The following is a 25,420-nucleotide window of genomic DNA, read 5'->3' as shown; positions in this document are numbered from 1 at the left end:
TTTACCTTCAAGGAATGACCAGTGTTTGAATTTCTGCTCACTCCTGCTGACATCCACAATCTATGTTTAGAAACTGATCATAAGATAACTGGCCACATGTTAATCACAATTCAAATAGCAAATGTAATTTAAAAGTATCTTAAGGACACACACAATAAAGGGTGCTTGCGTGCGGGGGCAGTTGGGGAGGAGAGAACCTATAGGGTTTGGAGGCATTTAAAAATAAAAATATTGGCCATAAATGTGTTTTGTACTGAGCAGGGGACATACAAGCAGAAAACTAGACTGTTCTTTAGCCACTAGAGCTCCTTGAAGGCAGAGATCATGTTTACAACTTTGTTGTAGTCTCCTAAGTGTTCAGTACAGTGCTCTGCATAAAATGGGCATTCAGTACTAATTAATGAATAAAGTAGATAGCAGATGAGTAATTAATCACTTGATTTGCATAGTTTAAATGCTTTCAATAAATAGAAAAATTACATAAAGCTTTCACCATTTTCCCACTATAGAATAATAATAATGTTGGTATTTGTTAAGCTCTTACTATGTGCCGAGCACAGTTCTAAGCACTGGGGGAGATACAGGGTAATCAGGTTGTCCCACGTGAGGCTCACAGTTAATTCCCATTTTACAGATGAGGGAACTGAGGCACAGAGAAGTTAAGTGACTTGCCCACAGTCACACAGCTGACAAGTGGCAGAGCCAGGAGTCGAACTCATGACCTCTGACTCCGAAGACCAGGCTCTTTTCCACTGAGCCACGCACCCAGGAATGAGCAGAGCATAAATTCTTGCAGAGGCTTAACCCCAAATCTACTTACAAAATATACTTACTTCCAAGACTGCTGTTACTTAATGTAGCCTTTTCCATTTTCAACATAAAATGAAGCTTGTTGATTTTCTGTTCCTCCCTGTCCAACACAGAATGGTGCTTGGCACATAGGAAACATTTAACAAATACCATCATTATTATTATCACATAATCAGCAGAAAGAGAGCCATTTCACTATATAGACTTATCAGGAAATCATAATCTAAGCTTGGACACCTTTTTTCTCTCGTTTTTATTTTTTTTTTGATGGAGAAGTAACGGTGTTGTAACTTGATTTAAACTTACCTACACTGAATCATGTCTGAGTCTCACACTTTTCTGGGCTAATGAAAATATCCTCCATAGACCAAATGACAATTGGACCGTGTCCAACCTGAATAATTTGTAAATACCTCAGCCCTTAGAACAGTGCTTGGCACATAGTAAGCGCTTAATGAGTACCATAATTATTATTTCCTTAGTAAACACTCTTACTGCCATTTGGATTTTCTAGGCTCTGGATTTGCTGCTGGCCCACAAAGCCAAGCCCGATTCCCAGCCAGCTATCCCCACTGCCAAGTCTCTTGATGCTCAGTACAGCAGGACAAAGTTGCAAGGGTGAGGTGGTTAAACTCTGGAATGAAGATTTGCCCCAGATTCTGAAAAGCAAAAAGTCAGATAATAATAATAATAATAATGTTGGTATTTGTTAAGTGCTTACTATGTGCAGAGTAATGTTCTAAGTGCTGGGGTAGATACAAGTTAATCAGGTTGTCCCATGTGAGGCTCAGAGTCTTAATCCCCATTCTACAGATGAGGTCACTGAGGCACAGAGAAGTTAAGTGACTTGCCCACAGTCACGTAGCTGCCAAGTGGCAGAGCCGGGATTTGAACCCATGATCTCTGACTCCCAAGCCCGGACTCTTTTCACTGACTCACATTGCTTCTCGTACAGAGCTCGTAACAGAGCTCTCAGTAGTTTTGTATTTATCATTTCAGATCACCATCTTTTGTGTGTGGACATGGAGCATGCCCACCAACTCTGTTGTACAGTACTCTCCTGAGGGCTTAGTACAGTGCTCTTCACATAGTAAGATCGCAGTAAATAGGAATGATTGATTGACTGGTGAAAATCACAAATATAGCTGAGGAGCTGTCAAATTGAGTACCATGGGAATTGAATCTCATCATTATCAGTTTTGCCACTGTAAACATGTCAATAATATGTACTGAAAATAGAACAAAACCAGATAAAATCCGAACTTGTATGATATATGTTAAAATTGTATGTCTTTCCTGAAAATACCATTGAATGGATGAATGAATGAATGTTTCATGCCAATTGAGTTGGAAATGAATTTTGCACTTTGCTCTTTTTCAATCTATCCTCTCCAGGATTACCCTTCTCTCTCTGATATTTTGTAGCTTCCAGTGCTCACTTCTAGGAATCCTAGTACATACTGGGATCGTTGTCTGTTATATTATACTCTCCCAAGTGTTAGTACAGTGCTTTGCACACAATAAACGCTCAATAAATACAACTGAATGAATCATTTGAAACCTGCACACAGGGAATGACATGCCTCTTTTTCCCAGTCCAAGCTCCATGCATTCCTCCACTGACTTTCAAATGTTTTGCTATCATTCAGCCAATGTTCTCCAGACTATCAAAGGAGAAAGGAAAAGTTGTTTACCCTGAAAGCAATGTTTGAAACCCCAGACTCACAAGAATATGCCTCTATTAATTTCAGATGGAGATGGATATTCCCCTACTCCCTAAAGACCTGAGCTGTTAGTAGGCTATTGTTAAAGCACAGACCTTCTTTAATAGCACATCCTGTAGCTCTGGTCAAGGGAAAACAGGCAGCTGCTCTAAGACGGACCTTTAACTTTTATGCTCCGCTTCTGACACACAGGAAAAATAAACAAGTAGTGCTGTCCTGATGGATTACTGAAGAAAAAAATGCTTACTGGTAATTGATATTTGAAATTATCTTCCGGTTTAAGAAATGAAACCATCCATAGATGAGTTGCCAAGCATTAGCAGTTCTGCTAACACTAGAGAACAGCAGTGCAAGAAAGAATTCTGATTAAATTAAGATATGATAGAAGTTGAAATATAGCTAAGCTACGCAAATGTACACCTTTTTTGGCTACATCTAATTTCATTAAATTCATAATCACTAATAACTTCATGTACCCAGTGCCAAAGAAAATGACTATTTTTTAAAATGGTGTTTGTTAAGCACTTACTATGTGCCAGCCACTGTACTAAGTGCTGGGGAAGACACACTTAAAAGTCTGGACATAGTCCATATCCCATATGGGGCTTACAGTCTTAATCACCATTTCACAGATGAAACAACTGAGGCACAGAGAAGTGATTTGCCCAAGGTCACACAGCAGGCTCAACAGACATATCTTTATGTCATATTGATAGTTTTTAGCCCTAGACTTTTAAGGAAATACTAACTACATGAAAACTGATGAAAAATAACATTTCTGTCATTTAAATAATTATAATGACTCTGGTATTTGTTAAGACCTTACTTTGTGCCAAGTTCTCAATTGATCAATCAGTGGTATTTACTGAGCACTTACTGGTTGAAGAACACTCTACTAAGCTCTTGGGAGAGTACAATACAATACAATTGGTAAACATGCTTAAGTGCCCACAGGGACATGACTGCTAAGTGCTCAGTAGATACAAAATGAGCAAATAACTGATAGTTTGGATGTGGATTTATAATGGTTTCCTTGAGTAAAATAGCAGTTGTAATAGTTCCTGTTACTCCTCTAGGGAAAAACAAATACAAGGCCCATATGTAAACATTTATAAAGATTTAAGCTCCTTGAACTCTGCCATTTCTGATGTATTGTTTCGCACACCACTGAGCCTAGAGGTAATGTCCATTAACTAAGCTGCCTGCCAGATCTACTTTGGGAAGCCTTAGTGTATTCTTTTGTGCTTTATAAAAATTCACGTCATAAGGAAGCATGTGACAAGCTTTTCAAATAACAGTAAACATGTTTAGACTAGCCCTTCTCTTGATTTCCTAATGCATGGGGGGAGTGTGTGCTACAGTATTTCAAAAGGTGAAATGATTCAACTTTAAATGGTTGAAAAAACACTCTGATAAGCTCACTGTTTCCATCTGAAATCTTCAAAAGATAGGAAGAGTTTCATCTGGAGAAACCCAGTAATTTAATGGAGTGTTTATAGATATCTTAAACCAACCTTCTAATCTCTTGCTTCCTTGTTTTCAGATATGATCAAATTTATATCAGCTGAAAAAAGGGATGCGAAAAATATCCATTATTACACTGTTGCCCCCAAAACACCTCTTAATAGTACAGTCTTCTGCACACAGTAAGAGCTCAACAATAATGATGGCAATAATAACAATAACTGTAGTGTTTATTTAGTGCTTACTGGGTGCCAGGCACTACACTAAACTCTGGGGTAGACAAAAACAAATAAGGTTAGAAACCCAGTCTCTGTCCCACTTGGAGTTCACAGTCTTAATCCCCATTCTAACAGATGAGATAACTGAGGCACAGATAAGTTAAGTGACTTATCCAAGGTCACACATCAGACTAATGGCAGAGCCGGTATTAGAACCCAGGTCCTTCTGACTCCTAGGCCCACACTCAATCCACTAAGCCATGCTGCTCCTCACAATAAATACCATTGAATGATTGATTAATAGATGCAAAGATGAAATTTTGCCATTCATGATTAAATAAATATGACTCAGGATTTTAATTAATGGAGGCCTCTGTGGTTTCCCATCTCCAGAGGTCATCACTGGCTGTGACATTTCCTAGGATTCAGGTGACATCCCAGCTAAGCTATCCATGATCCTCATGGCTCCAACTCTTCCAGGGACCTGAATACATTTTTTCCCTTTATATGGAGTTATGGTCTGGGAAACTAAACAGCCAATGTATGTATGCTAATACTTCAATTTGTGCAAAGAATATAATATATTTTACCAAATTTACTCGAAAAAGCAAAGTAAACCTCAAAAGTGTTTCAGGAGGGTACACTTCATTCATTCATTCAATTACATTTCTTGAGTGCTTATTGTGTGCATAGCACTGAACTGAGCATTTGGGAGAGTACAATTTAACAATAAGCAGATATATTCTCTGCCCTCAGCGAGCTTACAGTATAGAGGGAGAGAGAAACATTAATAGAAATGATAATAATAATGATGGTATTTGTTAAGCACTTACTATGTGCCAAGCACTTTTCTAAACACTGGGGTAGATGCAAGGTAATCAGGTTGTCCTACGTGGGGCTGAGTCGTAATCCTCATTATACAGATGAGGTAACTCAGGCACAGAGAAGTTAAGTGACTTGCCCAAATTCACACAGCTGATAAGTGGGAGAGCCGGGATTGGAACCTATGACTTCTGCCTCCCAAACCTGTGCTCTTTCCACTACAGATATGCACAGAAGTGCATGACATTGCTGTGAACTGCCTAAATTTGACTGGATTATTGTCACCCAGGCACTCTATCTAATCTTCCCCCACTCAGAAGAAGGGGTTAATTCACAGCACGATTATACACCATATCTTCTGATTGGTGCCTACCTACACAAGCAACTCTTTTATACTGGTTTCCGCTGACCCAATCTGAAACTTTATTGAAACTTTATTAAAGACGGGGCTATGGAACAAACTTTTGTGAAAAATCAAAAATCAGTATTCTTCCCCATCCCCCACGACATCTTTTCTGCTGTAGGAGGGATTTGGATCCAGGGCTGTCATGTCTCAGAAGATGAATCTGGGCATGGACATGATGCTGAAGCTTTATTAAAATCTCCCCATTACTAGGGATTAGTGAGAATATAGTGAGATGGAGAGGCCAAGAGATGGAGACAATGTTTCCAAAAATCAGAATCAGTATCCTTCCCCATTCCCAGCCCCACTGCCCCCACTTTGGGGTTTGGGGCTGGGGTAGCCATTCCTCCCTGACCACAGCCACTCTTACTCCTTGCGTGTATAGCAGTAAAGAGGTCACAGAGAAGTTGCAGGGGAGGAGGGTTAGAATCAATCAATCCATGGTAGAAGCCAGGCTCCCCAGTGCCGGGGATTTATTTATTTTTCTATTTTTAAGTAAAAAGATTGCTCAACACTGCCTCTTCTGATGAGTCATATCCACAGACCAGGGAGGCCCAGTGCCAGGGCATTTATTTGTATTTATTTTTTAAATTAAAAGAATGCCTGCCTCTGCTTCCCTGGCTAGTAATAGACACAGGCCAGGGATTTAAGACATTACTTATGGCTGTTCTCTGGTTCCCTCACCTTCCCTTCTTCAGGCCCAAGAGAGTCCCCTCCCAGCTGCCATGGGGGTCAACTCCAAGTTCACCCACACGTGCTTCAGTTTCCTTTGAAACTGCTTCCTAAATCATCCTGGGTTGCTTCTTTCCGAGTTTCAAGGAAAGTCCCACCCCCATCTTCTCTGACCCTTCTCCCTGCTATTCAGATTGGATGATGTAGTAATTCAAACTATGAGGCAGATTGCCCTGCAGTCATTTAATAATGCCATTGGACATTCCACTTTCAAGGATTTCACCTGAATAATATGTCATAGTAAAAAATGTTCCTGTCATGAAATCTCTCCATAGTAGCAAACTGTAGCCAACACTTTATCTTCTATACTGTAAGCTTGTTTCAGGTAGGGAATGGTCTGTTATATCATTATGTTGTACTCTCCCAAGAGATTAATACAGTGTTTTGCACACAGGAAAAGCTCAGTAAATAAGATTGGCTGACTTTATTCTGCCCATGTCACCTTAGAGAACCTTCTACAGTTCAAATATTTGGTAATAAAAGTAATAGTATTTATTAAGTGTTTACTGTGTTTAGAGCCCTAAACTAGCTCTCAGAAAGAATATGCAATTGGAAATTAAACACAGTTCCTGGAGTTCAGGTCACACGCCATCTAGAAATAAAAGGAAAGAAGGGGACTTACAACAGACATTTAAGGAGAAATAAAACAAAACACTAAAGACAACATAGAGATATGGACACACACACACACACACACACACACAAATCAGTAAGGTGCTGTGGCTAGAGAATTTCAGTCTCCTCACAGCTCAGAATCCAGTCATACCCACAGCCCCAGAAACCACCAGTCCTGCAGAGACCATAGCCTTTCCAAAGGGGCTAAGTTGGTTCTAATTCAAAGGGAACCCAATTAAATTAATTGTTCATTTTCTTTAAACTATGGAGTTGAATATCAGAGAAGCTTTAAAGCTGCCAATTTAGAACGAAAATGTCCATTTAAAGGATGGTAATTTTTGTTTGTTTAAAAGAACACCTATCTGATGCTGGAATAGAAAGATTCCAGGTCGGAAACATAGGATGTTTCTAAAGTGAGTGGATTGGGAGTGTAAAGCAGCAGAGAAAATTGGAAGAAATGGAGATGTTTTGACATGTATGGGTTTTTGTAGTGTGATAAGAGGAAAAAAATGGATGGGAAGTTGTTTGGTTGACTTTAATGGAAACAGAATATAGATTTTTTTTTTATGGCTATCATTAGGCCTAATTTAAACAGAGACTCTCAAAGGGTCAAGTTGGGACATTCTTAAATATCCAGTAAATTATGGACTGTTTGGACAGTTTAACTAAAGAGCGTGATTAACTTTAGTATGATTAACTAGATTGGGCCTTGAGGTATTCTTTAGAAATAAACCCAAGATCTGAATTACCATGCTTCTGTAGAATTATGATGCAATAATTTTAGATGCATTCTACCCTCCAAACTGGAATTCTTCTATTTCAGGGTCAGATAGGTGTTTCACAAAAATAGAAAATAATAATAATTATCATTTTTCAAATGGACATTTTGATTCCTAATTGGCAGCTTATATTTGCTCTGAAATTTCATTCATTCATTCAATAGTATTTATTGAGCGCTTACTATGTGCAGAGCACCGTACTAAGTGGTTGGAATGTACAATTCAGCAACAGATAGAGACAATCCCTGCCCAATGACGGCCTTACAATCCAATCGGGGCAGACAAACCGACAAAAACAAGACAGCATAATCACGATAAATAGAATCAAGGGGATGTACACCTCATTAACAAAATAGAGTAATAAAAATATATACAAATGAGCACAGTGCTGAGGGGAGGCGAAAGGAAGGGGGAGGAGCAGAGGGAAAGGGGGCTCAGCTGAGGGGAGGTAAAGGGGGGAAAGGGGAGGGAGCAGAGGGCAGAGGGGGAGCGGAGAGGGAGCAGAGGGAAAAGGGGGAGCTCAGTCTGGGAAGGCACTTTGAAGGAGGTGAGCTCTCAGTAGGGGTTTGAAGAGGGGAAGCGAGTTAGTTTGGTGGAGGTGAGGAGGGACGGCATTTCAGGACAGCGGTAGGCCACAGGTTGATGGCGGGACAGGCGTGAATGGGGGACGGTGAGGAGGTGAGCGGCAGAGGAGCGTAGAGTGCGGGATGGGCAGTAGAAAGGGAGAAGGGAGGAGAGGTAGGAAGGGGCAAGGTGATGGAGAGCCTTGAAGGCCAGAGTGAGAAGTTTTTGTTTCGTGTGGAGGTTGATAGGCAACCACCGGAGGTGTTTAAGGAGGGGAGTGATAGGGCCAGAGCATTTCTGTGGGAAGATGATCCTGGCAGCGGAATGAAGAATAGACTGGAGTGGGGAGAGACGGGAGGAAGGGAGATGAGAGAGAAGGCTGACATAATAATCCAGCCGGGATATTATGAGAGCTTATACCAGTAAGATAGCCGTTTGGATGGAGAGGAAAGGGCGGATGTTGACTATATTGTAAAGGTGAGGCCAGCAAGCTTAGGCGATGGATTGGATGTGTGGGTGAATGAGAGAGCTGAGTCAAGGATGACACCAAGTTTGTGGGCCTGTGAGATGGGAAGGATGGTCGTATTGTCCACAGTGACTGGGAAGTCAGGAAGAGGACAGGGCTTGGGAGGGAAGATGAGGAGCTCAGTTTTGGACATGGTGAGTTTTAGGTGGCGGGCAGACATCCAGGTGGAGACGTCCTGGAAGCAGGAGGAGATATGAGCCTGAAGGGAGGGGGAGAGAACAGGGGAGGTGATGTAGATTTGTGTATCATCTGCATAGAGATGATAGTTGAAGCCGTGGGAGCAAATGAGTTTACCAAGGGAGTGAGTGTAGATGGAGAACAGAAGAGGGCCCAGAACTGACCCTTGAGGAAGCCCTACAGTTAGAGGATGGGAGGGGGAGGAAGAGCCCGCAAAGGAGACTGAAAATGAACGGCCAGAAAGATAAGAGGAGAACCAGGTGAGGACGGAGTCCGTGAAGCTAAGGTGAGATAAGGTGTGGAAGAGAAGGGGATGGCCTACAGTGTCAAAGGCAGCTGAGAGGTCGAGGAGGATTAGGATAGAGTAGGAGCCATTGGATTTGGCAAGAAGGAGATCACAGTTATCTTCGAGAGAGCAGCCTCGGTAAAGTGGAGGGGACGGAAGCCAGATTGGAGGGGGTCCAGGAGAGAGTTGGAGTGGAGGAGTTCAAGGCAGCGAGTGTAGACAACTTGTTCAAGGAGTTTGGAAAGGGAGGGTAGGAGGGAGATAGGGCGATAACTGGAAGGGGAAGTGGGGTCGAGAGAGGGTTTTTTTAGGATGGGGGAGACATGGGCATGTTTGAAGGCAGAGGGGAAGAAGCCATTGGCGAGTGAGTGTTTAAAGATAGAAGTTAAGGAGGGGAGGAGGGAAGGGGCGATGGTTTTTATAAAGTGAGCGGGAATGGGGTCTGAAGGACAGGTGGAGGGTGTGGCACTTGTGAGGAGGGAGGAGATCTCCTCTGAGGATACTGCAGGGATAGGATGGGAAAGTAGGGGAGAGGGTTGGGGTGGGCGGGGGAAGCAGGATGGGGAGGGGTGACTTTGGGGAGCTCAGACCTGTGGTTCAGAGGAAATGAAAAATCAGATTAGTTGGGAACCCTTTGAATTGGAACCAATTTTACCACCTCAGGAAGTATGGATACCATGCTGAAATAAATAATAATAATAATAATAATGATAATAATGGCATTTGTTAAAAGCTTACTATGTGTCAAGCACTGTTCTAAGTACTAGTGCACATCCAAAGTTAACAGGTTGTCCCACATGGGGTTTACAGTCTCAATCCCCATTTTCCAGATGAGGTAACTGAAGTTACAGGAAGTGAAGTGACTTTCCCAAGGTCACAGAGCAGACAAGTAGGTGGAGTCGAGATTAGAACTCATGACCTCCTGACTCCCAGGCCCATGCTCTATCCACTACGTCATGGTCTACCTGGTCTCCCTTCCCAGGGCTCTTAAAATTATTTTGTGCCAAACTTCAAGGTCTAATGTAAATTAAAATAGAGGTCACTGAAAGAGGGAAGAGTCATGTTTCTTCTTCCTATGAAATGGCAGATTCCTTCCCCAAGAAGTTCATGACTTTCCCCCAAGGCAGAAATATGCCACTTCCTCTGCAGAAAGCTTCATTTACCAGCAGTAGTGGATATATCTTACCATGGAGAAAATTAGTGAATAGTCCCACAACTATCACATTTCACCTGTGGTCACACACAGAGTCTGTCCCGAGGAAAACAGAGGGACCAAAAAAAAAAGTGGTGCAATTCAAATGTTAGCTTAACTTTCTTGGCAATGATCCATATTTTTGTGAATTTACAAAAAGTTTAAAACATTATTTTGTTTGCCTCATGAAACTGCCTTTTTCAAATCTAAAACAATCTAACATATTGAATACTGTTTCTAGCTGATGAATATGTTGTAACATATTATTTATATGTGACCTTTATGGTATAAGCCTATCCTCCAATACTCAGGAGACCTGATTTGTTTGATTTGAAAATCATTCATCATGATGATTTCTGTATTTCTTCATAATCTCAGCCAGGACTGCTGAGATTTAACTAGGTGACAGAAAAAAAATGAATATTTTATTGCCATAAAAGATGGTGTCTCTCTATTCAGAACTGCAAGGAAGGTTTGTGGAAATTTATATATCCACCTGGTACTTGCTTAACATAAAAAATAGAATGCCAATGTTTTCTGGAATTTGAAAAGACTGACATTTTTTCAGTACCCACCTCTCCCTTCTTTAAAACCCACAGAAGGGCATAGGCATTTACCTTGCCTCCCTCCTAAATAGCCAGATTATTGGGGCAATGGGAGGACGAGAGAGCGAGAGAGGACCCCATAAAAGCAACTCAAATAGGTTCCTGGAACCATGATCTTAATTTTGGGACATTTACTCCCCATTTTTAGATGAGGAAATTGAGTAATATTTTGGTTAGTGACTTGCCCCAAATCTCAGAGCAGACAAGTGGAATAGCCCAGAATAAAACCCAGGTCCTCTAACTCCCAGGCCAGTACTCTATCCATTAGGCCATGCTGCTTAAACAGCTTAAAATCGCGTCTTCTGATCATTTCCTACTTACTCTGGGAATAAGATGATCGAATGTAGACTTCAAAATTCTGAGCTCCAAGTACCCACTCAAGAGGAAGTCTTAGTTTTTGAGTAGTGGCCTTGTGGTCTGTGGGACTGAGGGAGACGTGAATATAGGGAGAAAATCCAAGTTCAAGGGTGGTACAGAAGGGAGCTGGAGAAGACAAAATGAGAGACTAGTCAGGGAAGGTCTCTTGAAGGAGATGTGTCTTAAACATGCATTTGAAGGTGGGGAGAGTGAATGTCTGTCAGATATGAATAGGGAGGGCATTCCAGACCCGAGGCAGGACATAGGCAAGATGTTGGTGGTGAGACAGATGAGTCTGAGGTACAATGAGTAGCTTGGCAATAGAGGAGCGAAGTGTGCAGGTTGGGTTATTTTAGGAAATCAGGGAAGTAAGGTAGGAGGGGACAAGGCGAATGAGTGCTTTAAAGCCATCGGTAGGGTGTTTCTGCCTGCTATGGATGTGGATGGGCAACTACTGGAAGTTCCTGAGGAGGGGGGAAGCATGGACCGAACTTTTCTGTTCAGGAAACAGGGTGGTCAACAAGGAGTCTTGATGCAGAACTCAGGGAGGGATAAGATAAATGCTCAGATTAATGCAGCAGCAGTTGGGACCAAGAGGAAATGAATTTTAGCATTGTTGTGAAGGTCAAACTGACAGGATTTGGTGACAGATTGACTACACTGGGATATGTGGGAGGATTGGAACTTCCTCTGGGCCTGTAACCTCATTATAGTCAGGGAACATGTCTTCTAATTCTATTGTATGGTGTACTCTCCCGAGTGCTTAGAACAGTGCTCTGCACCTAGTAAGTGCTTAATAAAAGCAACTGATTGACTGATTCCTCTACTCGATGGTTAGTTCCTTAAGGGCAGAGATTGTATTTTCTCACTCCATTGCACTCTCCCAAGCATCAAATTTGGTGCCCTGCATATAGGAGGTGCTCAATGAATGCTTTGGTTGATTTATTAAAATTGATAAATGTCTATGGTATTTTGCATGGTATATGTGAGTTCCACCCACAACATAAAAAGTGTCTACTATTGCTGCACAGCACACACACAAATTATCATTCACATGACCACAGACTACTCTCCTCACCCCATCCACCATCTCACATTGGTGCTATAGTGTATTCTCCCAAGTGCTCAGTACAGTGTTCTGCACATAGTAAACCCTCAAGAAATACAGCTGATTTATTGACTGACAATGCCTGCCAGATCACTAAGGGGCTGAGTGAGAGTGTGTGGCCGGCACAGATTATCACTAGTCCTGTACAAACAACTCTATTCCCTCCTGGTGGTGGGTTAACCCATCTCCTAAATGCTTAGTACAGTGTTCTGCACACAGTAAAGGCTCAATAAATATGATTGAATAACCCAATCTCCCATCTTCCAGTCTCTTCAAAAATGTTCTGTGTAAGGAAATGGCTCAGGATAATGGTGACTTGAGAAAGGCAGTGTGCTGAAGTGGCTAGAGTCTGGGCCCGGGTGTCAGATGGACCAGGATGCTAATTCCTGCTCCGCCACCTGTCTGCTCAATGACCTTGGGAAAGTCACTTCACTTCCTTGTACCTCATTTACCTCAAGTATAAAAGTAGGGATTAAGACTATGATCCTTACAAGGGACAGAGACTGTGCCCAACCTGGTTTGCTTGTAACCAACCCAGCACTAAGTACAGAGCCTGACACATAGTAAACAATAAATACCACAATTATTATCACCGATGAGGCAGTGATATCTTCCAAAACATCACCTCCATCACCACATTCAAACTGGTTCACCAAAATACCGTCTCTCATGAGTCTTTATCATGCCACATGGATGAGACCTTATAGTCTGAAGTGCCGACTTCAAAAAACAAATGGCAGCTCTATATGATGCCAATGTATCGGACTGCTAATAGCCTGAAAAAATTTGGTTGTTTGCAAATTTTACATTCACACGTATAGCCACATAAGAGGTTCACTCGTCAGGGTTTGACATCCGTGAACTATGGTATTGGATCATAGCGATTTAAGGCAATCATGAAACAAAGCCACAAAATTCACAAATAGTATGAAATGTTACATCAAGGTTTAGAGTAAAATGGACAATTCCACTCTCAGACCAAATCATCAGTTGATTCAGCTCAATTAAAATAAACACACCACTGCTCTAACCTATTTAAAGAAGTATCACAAAACTGATGGCAATATTAAACCCTATCGACCATGCTTTAATAGATATCCATCTTGTGCCCTAGAGACTTTGGGTTTTATTTGTTGGTTATCTTAGATTTTAAGGGAGCACTGCTATAACTGGAAAATAGATTATCATTTCAAAAGGCAAAAATCCTGCACAGGGAAGCACAGCAGAAGCAGGCAAGGAAGAACAGATCGTCTAGGGACCACTGACTTGACCTCAGCAGCTGTATTCACTGTCGGTTCTGGCAAGATCATTGTGTGAGGAAGCCAACAGGAGGATCAGAAATCTCTAGCAATCAGGTGTGTTCTCCAAACAGCTGCCCAGCAAAGTGACCTAGTGCACTGACATCTGTTAATCTGAGTTTATTTTAGGGACCCTTAGCCCTTATTTTTATTATCACACTGGGCAGTGTTTTGGGTGGGTCATCTTCCTCCACAGAACAAAAGCTGCTGAGCGTAACCAATATCTGAAATGTTCTACAATGCAAAGTTTCAAATTAACAACATCTTAAACCACAGGGAGAAACCAGTGGATTAACTGTTATTTCAACAGGGTGCCGCAATTTTTAAAATATAACATTTAAGTCATCATTAACTTGGCATTCCCCTTTCCAAGCTTCAGGATTGCCAATATGTCCTCCTGTGAGCCCACAAATGGAATGAATTGATTTCTTTCCCATTCAGAAATGCACACTTTGTATTCATTTCATCTTGACTGAAAGATCTTTTATCTTATAGCTGATACGATGGGAAACATTCCTCCAAGTAGAACACTGCTTACCACAGAACCTTGTAGGAATATCAAATTTTTGATTAATATGCCGGCTAATTCCCCCTTCCTCTGAAAAATTCCACCAACTCTATTGAAACCAGTACTGAATTGGTCAAATCTTGGGACAGTGCCATCAGAAATGTGGAATTTGCAAAGGGAGTTAAAGGAATATTAACTTTGAAAATCCATGTTGAGCTGAACTTTCTAGCTAACTGAATCATATCATTGGAGAGAGACAAAAAGAGGCTATCAGAAGAGGTGGTTTGAGTTTTAAGGTTTAGACCGAGCTTCATTCAAAATGTCCAGTTATTCTCAGTTTGGAGAGAAACAGGAAAATATGGTTTAAAATCTTTTACCCTTTCTGTAGCTTATAAAAAATAAAAAGTAAAACCTTAATTGTTTATATAGATGATGCAGAAGTGTTTAGGGAACTTACTACCATTCATTTGGAATTAGTTGGTGGGAACCTAAACAACAAAGTGTAGCCTAGTGGATAGAGCAGGGGCCTAGGAGTCAGAAGGATCTGGCTCCTAATTCCAGCTCTACAACTAGTCAACTAGCAACTAGTCTGCTTCATAACCTTGGGAAAATCATATAAATTCTCTGGGTCTCAGTTACCTCGTCTCTAAAATGGGGATTAAGACTGTGAGCCCCATTTGGGACAGGGACTTTTTCCAATCTGATTAGCTTGAATCTACCCCAGCGATTAGTACAATGCCTGGCACATAGTAAATGCTTAACAAAAGCATAAAAAAAACCCCTCAAAACAGTAGCCTATTCATTAAGAAAGGGTTCTCATCTCTCCACCGTATAAACCCTCCTCATCCGCCACTTCAGCACTTTCACATCACCTGAGCATTTGGGTCCTCACTCCCTAGATTCTCATAACTCTTATGAGCCAATCTTTAAATTATCTTGCTTCCTCCTACTAGTAATTAGTTTCAGTGTTCATCTTCCCTGCTAAAGTGTAGCAGGGAAGCTACACTTCCCTGCAGGGAAGCTAGCAGGGAAGCTAGAGCAGTCTCTGCCAAGTCACAGATGAGAAGAGGCACTCTCCCAGAAGACAGCATAGCTCCACTCATCATTATAAGAGAAGCCCTCATCACTAAGAGAAGCAGTGTGGCCTAGTGGCAAGGGCATGGGTGTGGGAGTCAGAGGACGTGGGTTTTAATCCTGGCACCCTAGCTTGTCTGCTGTGTGACCTAGGGCAAGTCGCTTAACTTCTCTGTGCCTCTGTTACCTCATCTGTAAAATGAGGATGAAGACTGTGAGCCCCTTGTGGGACAACCTGATGACTTTGTATCTATCCCACTGCTTAGAACAGTACTTGGCATAGAGTAAGAGCTTAATGAAGCAGCGTGGCTCAGTGGAAAGAGCCTGGGCTTCGGAGTCAGAGGTCATGGGCTTGACTCCCGGCTCTGCTACTTGTCAGCTATGTGACTGTGGGCAATTCACTTCACTTCTCTGTGCCTCAGTTACCTCATCTGTAAAATGGGGATTAACTGTGAGCCTCACATGGGACAACCTGATTACCCTGTATCTACCCCAGCACTTAGAACAGTGCTCTGCACATAGTAAGCGCTTAACAAATACCAACATTATCATTATTATTATTACAAGTATGTTCACAAACACAGCAAAAGATTTGATGTTCTAATAAAGCATACATAAATGAAGCCATCCTATCCTAGCAATCAAATGGTCAGAAAGGGAAGGAGTTCTAAAATAAGCCTAGCTCTAGTAAAAGGTGCTAGAATTTCTGAGAAACTCTTACCCACAAACCATAAAGCATAGTTAATGATTGACAAAAGGGTGGGGGAACAATGATTTAAATAAGGGTGGCAATTAGCAAGCCAAAACCCAGCAAAGCCAGATGAGATTAAAATCAGTATCACAGAGGCAATGGTGGAAGACTTGAAGAATCACTATAGGCTAAGCCTACTTCAGGTGAGGCCACAGAAAGAGGAGTTACTCCCTGAAATAAAGAAGGTTAGGCAAGTAATATTTAAGATCTTTTGCCATTACATATCCTATCAGGAAAAATATTAGAGGTCTGCATGAGCTGTACAAATTAAGGGGACTGAATAGTGGGGTGCCAGCCCTTTTCCCTAAAATGCATTTGACAAGTATCAACCAAGTTGCATTTATTTTCCCAGACTGTCACCTGAGATTTCTGCCTTACAGATTCCACACAATTTTGACAATGTGGAAAATAATATCCTGGATAGTGCTACAAATGACCGCCACCAGAGCCACGCAAACATAAGAATGTAAAATAACTACATTCACAAAGTTAAAATAAGATAAACGCAAGATGAGCAACTACTGACATTTTCCTCTCAGTCCATCTTTCGGAAACCCAAAGTAGCTCCTTAATTAGCCACGTGCCCCACAGCCACACCGTCAGTCCTTATTTCACAAGAGCTCTTTAGTCTTGCCTAATGTCATCAATATTTTAGCAATTTAGGTCTTTGAGTAATATGAAAAACCAACCTTGCTATCTTCTGTCTCCTTGGCTTTTCCTGGAAGGGGCTCCTTCTCTCCAAAATCACAGGCTGATTTGAATGTGAGCTGACAGGAAAGCATTGAGCTCTCTGTGCCAGTAAGTCCCAAATATCTTGAAGAACACTGCTGTGACAGAGGAGGGTCAAGATTTGGTATCGGAAGGGCAGTGTGAATGGGCTTTGACCCAACAGCTGGCTGTCTTCGTTTTGAAGCAACCTCAAGTACGGGCATGGCTTCTATGAAAGTATCTTCTTTCTGCCAAAGAAAATGCTTCTAACCTCAGTCTGCTAGGCTCCAACTTCAGTAATTCCAGAACAAATACTTGAAACAAAAGTAGCAGTCATCTTTAAAAATTTCTTAAAACAATAATAGTACAAGTTTCAGAAAGAGGCAAAGCTTTCCTTCATCTCTTTCTCCTCTCCCTTTCTCTTTTCACACACACACAGAGCTCGGTGACTCAGTGGCTACGCAAAACTAAACACTCCTCTGGGACTTGAACTTTTCTCGAAGGAAACTGCAACAAAGCTGCTTGTCTGGATGACAGAACATGTAAGTTTTCTTTCCCCCTGCACGACATTCCGGTCCTGTGTATTAGCTGAATAAAATAGGAAGTGGAATAGGGAGGAGCAAAGAAGCAAAGCCCGCCACTCCAACTGTCAAAACAGCCAAGAGACTTCAACCCTGGAAGCAGAGACCTCTTCCTGACCACAGAAATAACCAGTACACATTTTTTAAAAAGAGAGAGAGAGAGAAAGAAAGAATTTTTTTCTTCCAATTTTAAAAAAACACAACAGTGAACATGAGCTGTAGCCAAAACAAACAGCTGTTGGAAGTGCTTTAGCCCGGAAACAATCTCAGCAATGAAGCTGTTTGTCTGATTCCAGCTATTTTTCACTACTGACAGCCATGAGCCACAGCTCTTGTTTGTCCCGTGAAATCAGGTTAAATTCACAAGAGTGTAGCGAACTACAGATACTGAAACACAGTATGAGCAATGTCTGCCTGTCCTGTCAAAGAGCAAACAAACACAGAAGGCAGATTATGCCAGAGGCTCAATCATGATTTCCGGAGTTACACAATAAAGCTTTTTCACCCATCTCCTATTTTTCCTCAATTTTAATCTTTTTTTTAATATAAAAAGCACCACACCCTCAAAATTCCCAAGGCTCCACCCAGTGAACCAGACCTAAATGATCCATTTATAAAAATATATTGTTGTGATAGGGACACATCCTTCACCCTTGAAAATACCTGTTACATCTTAATGAAGCAGAGTGTGACAATGTGCAGTAAAACTACTCCCTCACAATACTGAAGTTTCTCTTAACTTTCCCTCTAGATTGTAAGCTGTCAAGCAGCTGACTGTAATGCATAAACTGTCTAGCACAATAAGCACTTAATACATGTGATTGATTGATTGAAATCAGGGAAAAAATGCCCACAAAGCTACTTCTGACAAAATCCAAAGTGTTTATGAACCCTAAGCCTCATTTCTCTACTCAGTACATGATGGAAACTCATAAAGCTACTTAAAAGTTGAGGAGAATTTTCTGGGTGAAATCGCTTGCAATTATCACCATGATCAGCAGCAGCAGCAACAGTAGCAATCACACCATCACACAGCATTTATTTATCACCTATTAGTCAAGCACCAAATTAGGTTCTTGGGAGATATTCTGAAAAAGAGTACCATTGCTCCCTGAAGTTAGTAACATTTATCTACAGGGGGTGACAAGCAGGATTAACATGTCCAAAATACAACAGGAAGAAGAATGAGATAATAAATACAAATGAAAAGGCTGAGTCATGATGGAATCACCCTTCAGTATTTTGCACACAGTAAACATTCAATAAATACCACTGATTGATTGACCAAGAACAATGGATTAGCTTCTTTCGTAAAACTCTGGAACCAAGAACCTATGCCAAGGCATTGGATGTTTACTTCGACATCTCAACTTGGATGTCCTCCTATCAACTCAAGCTTAACATGTCTAAACCAGAGCTCCGTGTCCTCCCACCCAAACTCTGTCCTCCCCTTGACTTTCTCATCGCTGTAGACGGTACCACCATCCTTCCTGTCTCACAAGCCGGTAACCTTGGTACTATAATCTTTCTATAAAAAACTTCAGGATATGTCACCACCCCCCTTCAAAAATCTCCAGAAGTTGCCTACCCACCTCCATATCAAATTAAAACTCCTCACCATTGGTGTTAAAGCACTCCATCACATTGCCCCCTCCTACCTCACATCGCTTCTCTCCTCCAACCCAGCTCGCATACTTCACTCCTCTACTGCTATCCTTCTCACTGTGCCTCTATCTCGCCTATCCCAAGGCCGATTCTTGGCCCACATCCTGCTTCAGATCTGGAATGCCCTCCGTCCTCAAATCCAACAATGACTCTCCCCCACTTCAAAGCCTTACTGAAGGCATATGTCCTCCAAGAGTCCTTCCCAGACTAAATCCCACTTTTCCTTATCTCCCACTCCCTTCTGCATCACCCTGACTTGCTCCCTTTGCTCTCCCCCCATCCCCTCCCATCCCCACAGCAGGTAAGTATACATCTGTAATTTTATTTATTTGTATTATTATTTTTATTTTTTATTAAAATAATAATTATTATTGTTAGGACTGTGCTTTGTTCATTTCAGACATTAAGGGGTTCCTCATGTAAAGCCCTCTGCCAGCACTTTGCAGTAAAGTGCTCCCTTCCTCTACCCCAGAACAGAAGTCCCAGGCAAGTGGTTCATGTCTACTGATGTGATTATCTTCCATCATACCTAGTGCTTAGTAAGGTGTACTAGATAGAGCCCGGGCCTGGTAGTCAGAAGATAATGGCACTTAGTACAGTGGTCTGCACACAGTAAGCGCTCAATAAATACAATTGAATGAATGACTCCCAGCTCTGCCTCTTGTTTGCACTGTGGTCTTGGACAAGTCACTTTACTTCTCTGAGCCTCAGTTTCCTCATGTGTAAAATGGGAATTGAGACTGTGAACCCCACTTGGAACAACCTGATTACCTTGTACCTACCCCAGCACTTAGGACAGTCAAGTAAGCGCTTAACAAAAACCACCATTGTTATTATTATTATTAAGCACTTACTTTACTAAGAGAGTACAATACAATAGAGTTGGTAGACATAATTCCTGTCCACAAGAAGCTTACAATCTTACAAACCTCATTGCTTAGAATGGTGCTTGGCACATAGTAAGTTCTTAACAAATACCTTAGTTATTATGATTACTATTATTACAGTGCGTAGTCTGTGATAGTAGAACAGACTATCTCAGACCTAGCAGTACATACCATTAGACTCTACTCAAGTCAAAAGTGCAAACTGATAGAGGAAGTATTGTAGGCTATTTGGAATTAGGGAGCAGAAAAAACAAGTCCAAAAGAGATCTAGAAAGTGAAAACTAAAATCCAGTTCCCTGCTGACAGTAAAGTGCTCCCTTCTCTACCCCAAAACAAAAGTCCGTTGCAAATGGTTCATGTCTACTGACCAGATTATCTCCTATCTAACCCAGTACTTAGTACTGTGCTTAGCACACAGTAAGGGCATAATAAGTATAACAATTGTTAAATGAGGGATACTCTGCTCAGCCTGGATAGAGAAGTGGCTAAAAAAGGTGCCCTTCCTCTCAGCCAGGTGCCTGCCGTCTGAACCACAAAATTGGCTCCTCAGAGGACCACGCCTGGTGAGCTTTAATCTTGCAGAGTGTTAATCCGTTTGCCACTCGTTTGCAAGCTTAAATAAGGTTTAATTATATACTGACCAGAAATCATAAAGACTTGCTGTCATAGAGTCAGAAAAACATAGTCTCAAAAACAGTCAAGTCTAATGGATTTGGCTAATCTCTTATGTAAGCGTGTTTATTAATATCAGTAGCCTCTGGTTCGAAGATGACATTGCTGACGATAAGATTAGACCCAAGAGTGAGAGCGTGATTATAAGGAAATTCCTTGAAAATCTGCTAACTTTATCCATGGAAATTTTTTCTCAAAAATGGCCGAGTAATACCTTTGGTTAATTCCCAGAGATATACACACTCACACACAACCGCACAGTAGAACTGTCTTTGGTTTGAAGATGAGACTGCTGATTATATCTGAGAGCGTCTCATTATAAAAGAGTTTCCTGCAAATCTGCAAACTTTTAGGTGCTTAGAAAAGTATTTTGCACACTGTAACTTGATTGAGCTTGCCCATGTAAGTCATGCATCTTTTCTGGCCCTAGTCATCTGGGGTGAGCATTCCTCAGTCACCAAGTTTAAGAAAGAAGCATCCAGTCAGACAAGCCCTTAAAGTCGTTTTGAGGTGGAGTTTTAATCCAGCCCTTTGGTCCCCTGTGGCCAGCAGAGACAGCAGAGACATTAAGAGACAGCTGGCAGGGAGAATAGGTGCAATCTATGGTCGTAAAGTAGAAGACACCTTAAGTGCCTAGAAGCATCAGGCACCATTATGCTCTCATTCTTTCGTAAGCCACTGTTGAGTTTAGTTCTAAGAGTACTTAAGGTCAGAGGAGTAAGAAGAGAAGACAGGGGATAAGTGAAAGCAAGAAAAAAAGAAAAGTAAAGAACATATTAAATAAATTATCCTTTGGAGATCAGATATGAGGAACACCAGAAGAGGATATAAACAGGCCATGGTGGTTGTGTCAAGAAGAAAGGACAGAGGAGCAGCATGGCATAGTGGAGAGAGCACGGGCTTTGGAGTCAGAAGGTCATGGGTTCTATTACCGACTCCACCATTTGTCTACTGTGTGACCTTGGGCAAGTTGCTTCACTTCTTTGTCCTTCAGTTAACTCATCTGTAAAATGGGGGTTGAGACTGTGAGCCCCACGTGGGACAGGGACTGTGTCCAACCCGATTTGAATGTATTCACCCAAGCCCGTTGCTGGGCAAGGATTATCTCTATCTGTTGCCAAAATGTACTTTCCAAGCTCTTAGTACAGTGCTCTGCACAAAGGAAGCGTTCAATAAATTCGATTGAATGAATGAATGAACACTGCCTGACAGCAAACTCAGCCCATGACAGCCACCCCACCACAGAGGAAAACAGCATAATCTAGGGGTTAGAACATATGCCTGGGAATCAGAAGGACCTGGATTCTAATCCTGGCTCTGCCACTTGTCTGCTGTGTGACCTTGGGACAACGTCTCTGTGCCTAAATTACCTCATCTGTAAAATGGAGATTAAGACTGTGAGCCCCTTGTGGGCCATGGGGGCCATGGTTATGTCCAATCTGATTATCCTGTATCTACCCCAGGGTTTAGTACAATGTGCCAGGCACATTGTAAGCACTAAAAATATATTGTAAAAAAAATAAATATGCTCTGAAACACAGGCATTCAGTGCTCGTCTCTGTGGGCCATCTTTCCTGAGCTACACAATCTCATGATATCATCTGTGCATATTGGAGAAGCAGCGTGGCTCAGTGGAAAGAGCACGGGCTTTGGAGTCAGAGGTCATGGGTTCGAATCCCACTCTGCCACTTGTCAGCTGTGTGACTGTGGGCAAGTCATTTCACTTCTCTGGGCCTCAGTTACCTCATCTGTAAAATGGGGATTAAGACTGTGAGCCCCACGTGGGACAACCCGATTCCCCTGTGTCTACCGCAGCGCTTAGAACAGTGCTCTGCACATAGTAAGCGCTTAACAAATACCAACATTATTATTAATAATTATGGTACTTATTAAGTGCTTACTGTCTGCCAAGCACTGTTCTACGTGCTGGCATCTGATCCATCTGTGAGCCTTGGAACCCCATTCTTTCTGTGCCATGGCCTAATCATCCCCATCACAGAAGAAAATATAAAAAATAATTCACACTCTGCGACCCACCATCTAGGAAGGCGAAATTAGGAGTCCAGAAGATCCCGCTTTTCTATCAGACCAGAAGCAAGATTCAGTGAAAAAAGAATTAGAAACCTATGTGACTGACCTTCTACCCTCTTGTACCCTGTCCTATTTTGGTCTTTTAAAAGAGGTCTTGCCATAGGGGCTTTGCTGCCACCTAGTGACTCAACTAAAACGTCACCTGGTTGCCCCAGAGAACCTGAATTTGACAAGCGCCACCTGATTTATAAACATATCCACTGATTTCATGCCAACCTCTGGGTACCAGAGTTGGAGCTAATAAACAAATCCAGGGAGCTAACAAGACAAGCTTAAGGGTCTCTTCCCCTATCTCTGTCTTTTCCAGTCCCTTCCCTTCTCCCTGTTCTCCTTTGGATCCTTCAGGGGGATCATTTAGTCAATCGATCAATCACTGGTATTTATTGAGCCCTTACTGTGTGCAGAGCATTGTACTGAGGTCTTCGAAAATGTAATATAATGGAGTTGATAGAGGCATTCCCTGTCCACAACAAACTTACAGTCAAAGGTCAAAGGATGGCTGAAAAATTTGGCTTAACCTCTTATGAATTCTACCAATCTGGAGATGAAGAGGTTGAACTACAATCTAATATGGTGCTGCTTCTCCCTGCCAGCCCCATGACATGATACCAACCTGGTCCCTGCACCCTATATTCAGCTCCACCTGGCCTGTAGTAGCACAGACCTCCCCAACCTGCAGATCTCCCCATCTCAGAATGCTGCTGGCCCCGGGGGATTGATTTTAGTTGTTTTTTGGTTTCCTTTTAAAATGAAAAGGAAACAAAAAGATGAGTCTTCTTACAGGTGCCCCCCTGCTCACCTCGTGGAAAAATGGACCTCAGGCAGCATAAACCCTGCCAAGGAGGTAGTACAGAGTCACTTTGGTTTGAGCCGCTTTCCTACTTTGAGGGGAGGGAACATGAACTCCGTCCTCCGACCCTGCTGGACCGGCCTCTCTGTTCTGTGGTCCAGCAGTGGAAACCACATGTGTATGCATCTCCTTGCACCCATCCAGCCTGGAAAGGGGACGGCGTTAGCGTCGGAAGCTCTGGGTGATCGGCCAGGAAAGTTCTGGCTCCCTCCAGAACTGTAGTTCTGTGCAGCAGTGGCCCTCCATGACCTTCCACAAGATCCCCAGATATGATGGACCAGACTCTGGTCCAACCTGCCATGGAAGTCAGCTCCAGGTTCACCCCCCATGCACGGGCGGCACGAACCCTTCTGACGAGGTGGGAGAGCCCCAGAACGATGGCCCAGCCTGGAGCTCCCTATGACACGGGGGGTCATAACCAGATTCACCCACACGCAGTGCTTTCAGACGAAAAGTGCACTCCCGCGGTAGACCTGGCTCCCTTCCTCCCGAACTTCATGGAAAACCTTATCTGACTCTTCTCCTGAACCGCCCCCAGCTTGGAAGATTTGGAGACCCAGTAATTGAACTGTAGCCAATAAAATGCACACCCAGAGAAGCAGCGTGACCTAGTGGGTAGAGCGTGGGCCTGGGAGTCAGAATGTCTTGAGCTCTAATCCCAGCTCTGCCACTTGTCTGCTATGTGACCTTGGACAAGTCACTTCACCTCTCTGTGTCTCAGTTCCCTCATTTGTAAAATGGGGATTAAGACTGTGAGCTCTGTGAGAGACGGATTGTGTTCTACCCAATTATTTGTATCTATCCCAGTGATTAGAACAGTGCCTGGCACATAGTAAATGCTTAACAGATACCTTTATCATAATTACATCATCTTGAAGGATTTCACCTGAAAAACATTTTGTAGGGCATAATGTGGCAATCCGTCATGGTACCTTCCCTTTCCCTGTCCTTTTTTTTGAATCCTCCCTTTTTCCCCCTCCTCCTTTCTCCTCTTTCTGATCCATTACTCCTCTATCTGTGGTCTTCTGTAAAGATTTCTTTTCACCTTATTTCCCTCCTTCTCTAACCACATTCCCTATTTATCTTCCTCTTTCTTTCTCCCCCTTTTCTTTCAATCTCTCTCTGACTTTTCACTCCATTTCTGTCCATCTCTGGCACTCTATCTTTCTGTCCCTCTCACCTCTCCTGTTCACCTCATCTCTCTAGCTGAGGTCCCCAGGAACTGTAATCGAAATGACCTTGAGGTTGCACACTCCCTCTCTGTTCTCTTCTGCTTTGCATAGTTCTCAGCACAAATAAGTGCTGCACAAATACCCTGTCCAAGCTCTCTAGCTGCTATACATGTGTATGTCTAACTACACATATTCAACATTCATACGAATGTGTGCACCTTTGGCAAATATTTGCCAACTTTCTAGCACTTAGTACAGTGCCTGGAACATAGTTAAGCACTTAACTAAGCCCCACATGGGACAACCTGATTATCTTCTATCTACCCCAGTGCTTAGAACTGTGCTTGGTACATAGTAAGCACTTAGCAAATACCACAATTACTCTGCACCCAATAAGTATTCAAAAAATAGAATTGATTGACTGAATATGTCTAGGTGCATTAGCAAATGTACGTCAGTGGGTTTGCTGTACTCCTCTGTGCCTATGGGAGGTATCTGTGGGTCGAACCATGAGTTAATGACCAGATAAATGAGGTGGAATGATCTGAAAATTAGGTTGCTGATCCACCACTCTAATCATGGCTGGGACCTCTTGCCCCGCATACAAGATCTGGGTTAATAGAAGGTAGCAACCCAGGAGACTGTGACTTCTGCAGAATGTAAAAGCCAAACCAAAATGGGGGTGGTCAAAGTGGCTGGAGGGGTGTTTGCATCATGGTTATAGTACTCCTCACCAGCTCCCAGTGTCACCGACATGGCTTCCTCTCACCTGGAACCAACA

The 25,420-nt window shown here is 42.4% G+C and overlaps 1 protein-coding gene across 6 annotated transcripts in view; it reads right to left on the bottom strand.

Moving 5' to 3' along the window:
• NAV3 (neuron navigator 3) overlaps positions 1 to 25,420 on the bottom strand; it is a 617,057-nt gene that overhangs the window by 378,610 nt on the left and 213,027 nt on the right. For 3 of the 6 annotated variants that reach the window (XM_029078987.2, XM_029078989.2, XM_029078988.2), the window contains exon 1: positions 16,703 to 17,225. The exons of 1 other annotated variant lie outside the window; for it this stretch is intronic. In XM_029078987.2, coding sequence (XP_028934820.1) covers positions 16,703 to 16,945 — 243 coding nt within the window. In that variant the 5' untranslated portion in view covers positions 16,946 to 17,225. Of the gene's footprint in view, positions 1 to 16,702; positions 17,226 to 25,420 lie in introns of those variants that run through there. 2 more of the 6 variants (XM_029078990.2, XM_029078993.2) reach the window with 1 other exon arrangement.

Source organism: Ornithorhynchus anatinus, chromosome 14 (assembly GCF_004115215.2).
Source record: "Ornithorhynchus anatinus isolate Pmale09 chromosome 14, mOrnAna1.pri.v4, whole genome shotgun sequence".
Lineage (NCBI taxonomy): Eukaryota > Metazoa > Chordata > Mammalia > Monotremata > Ornithorhynchidae > Ornithorhynchus > Ornithorhynchus anatinus.
Note: the sequence above shows the minus strand (reverse complement) of the source record. Positions and strands in the feature narration are given on the sequence as shown.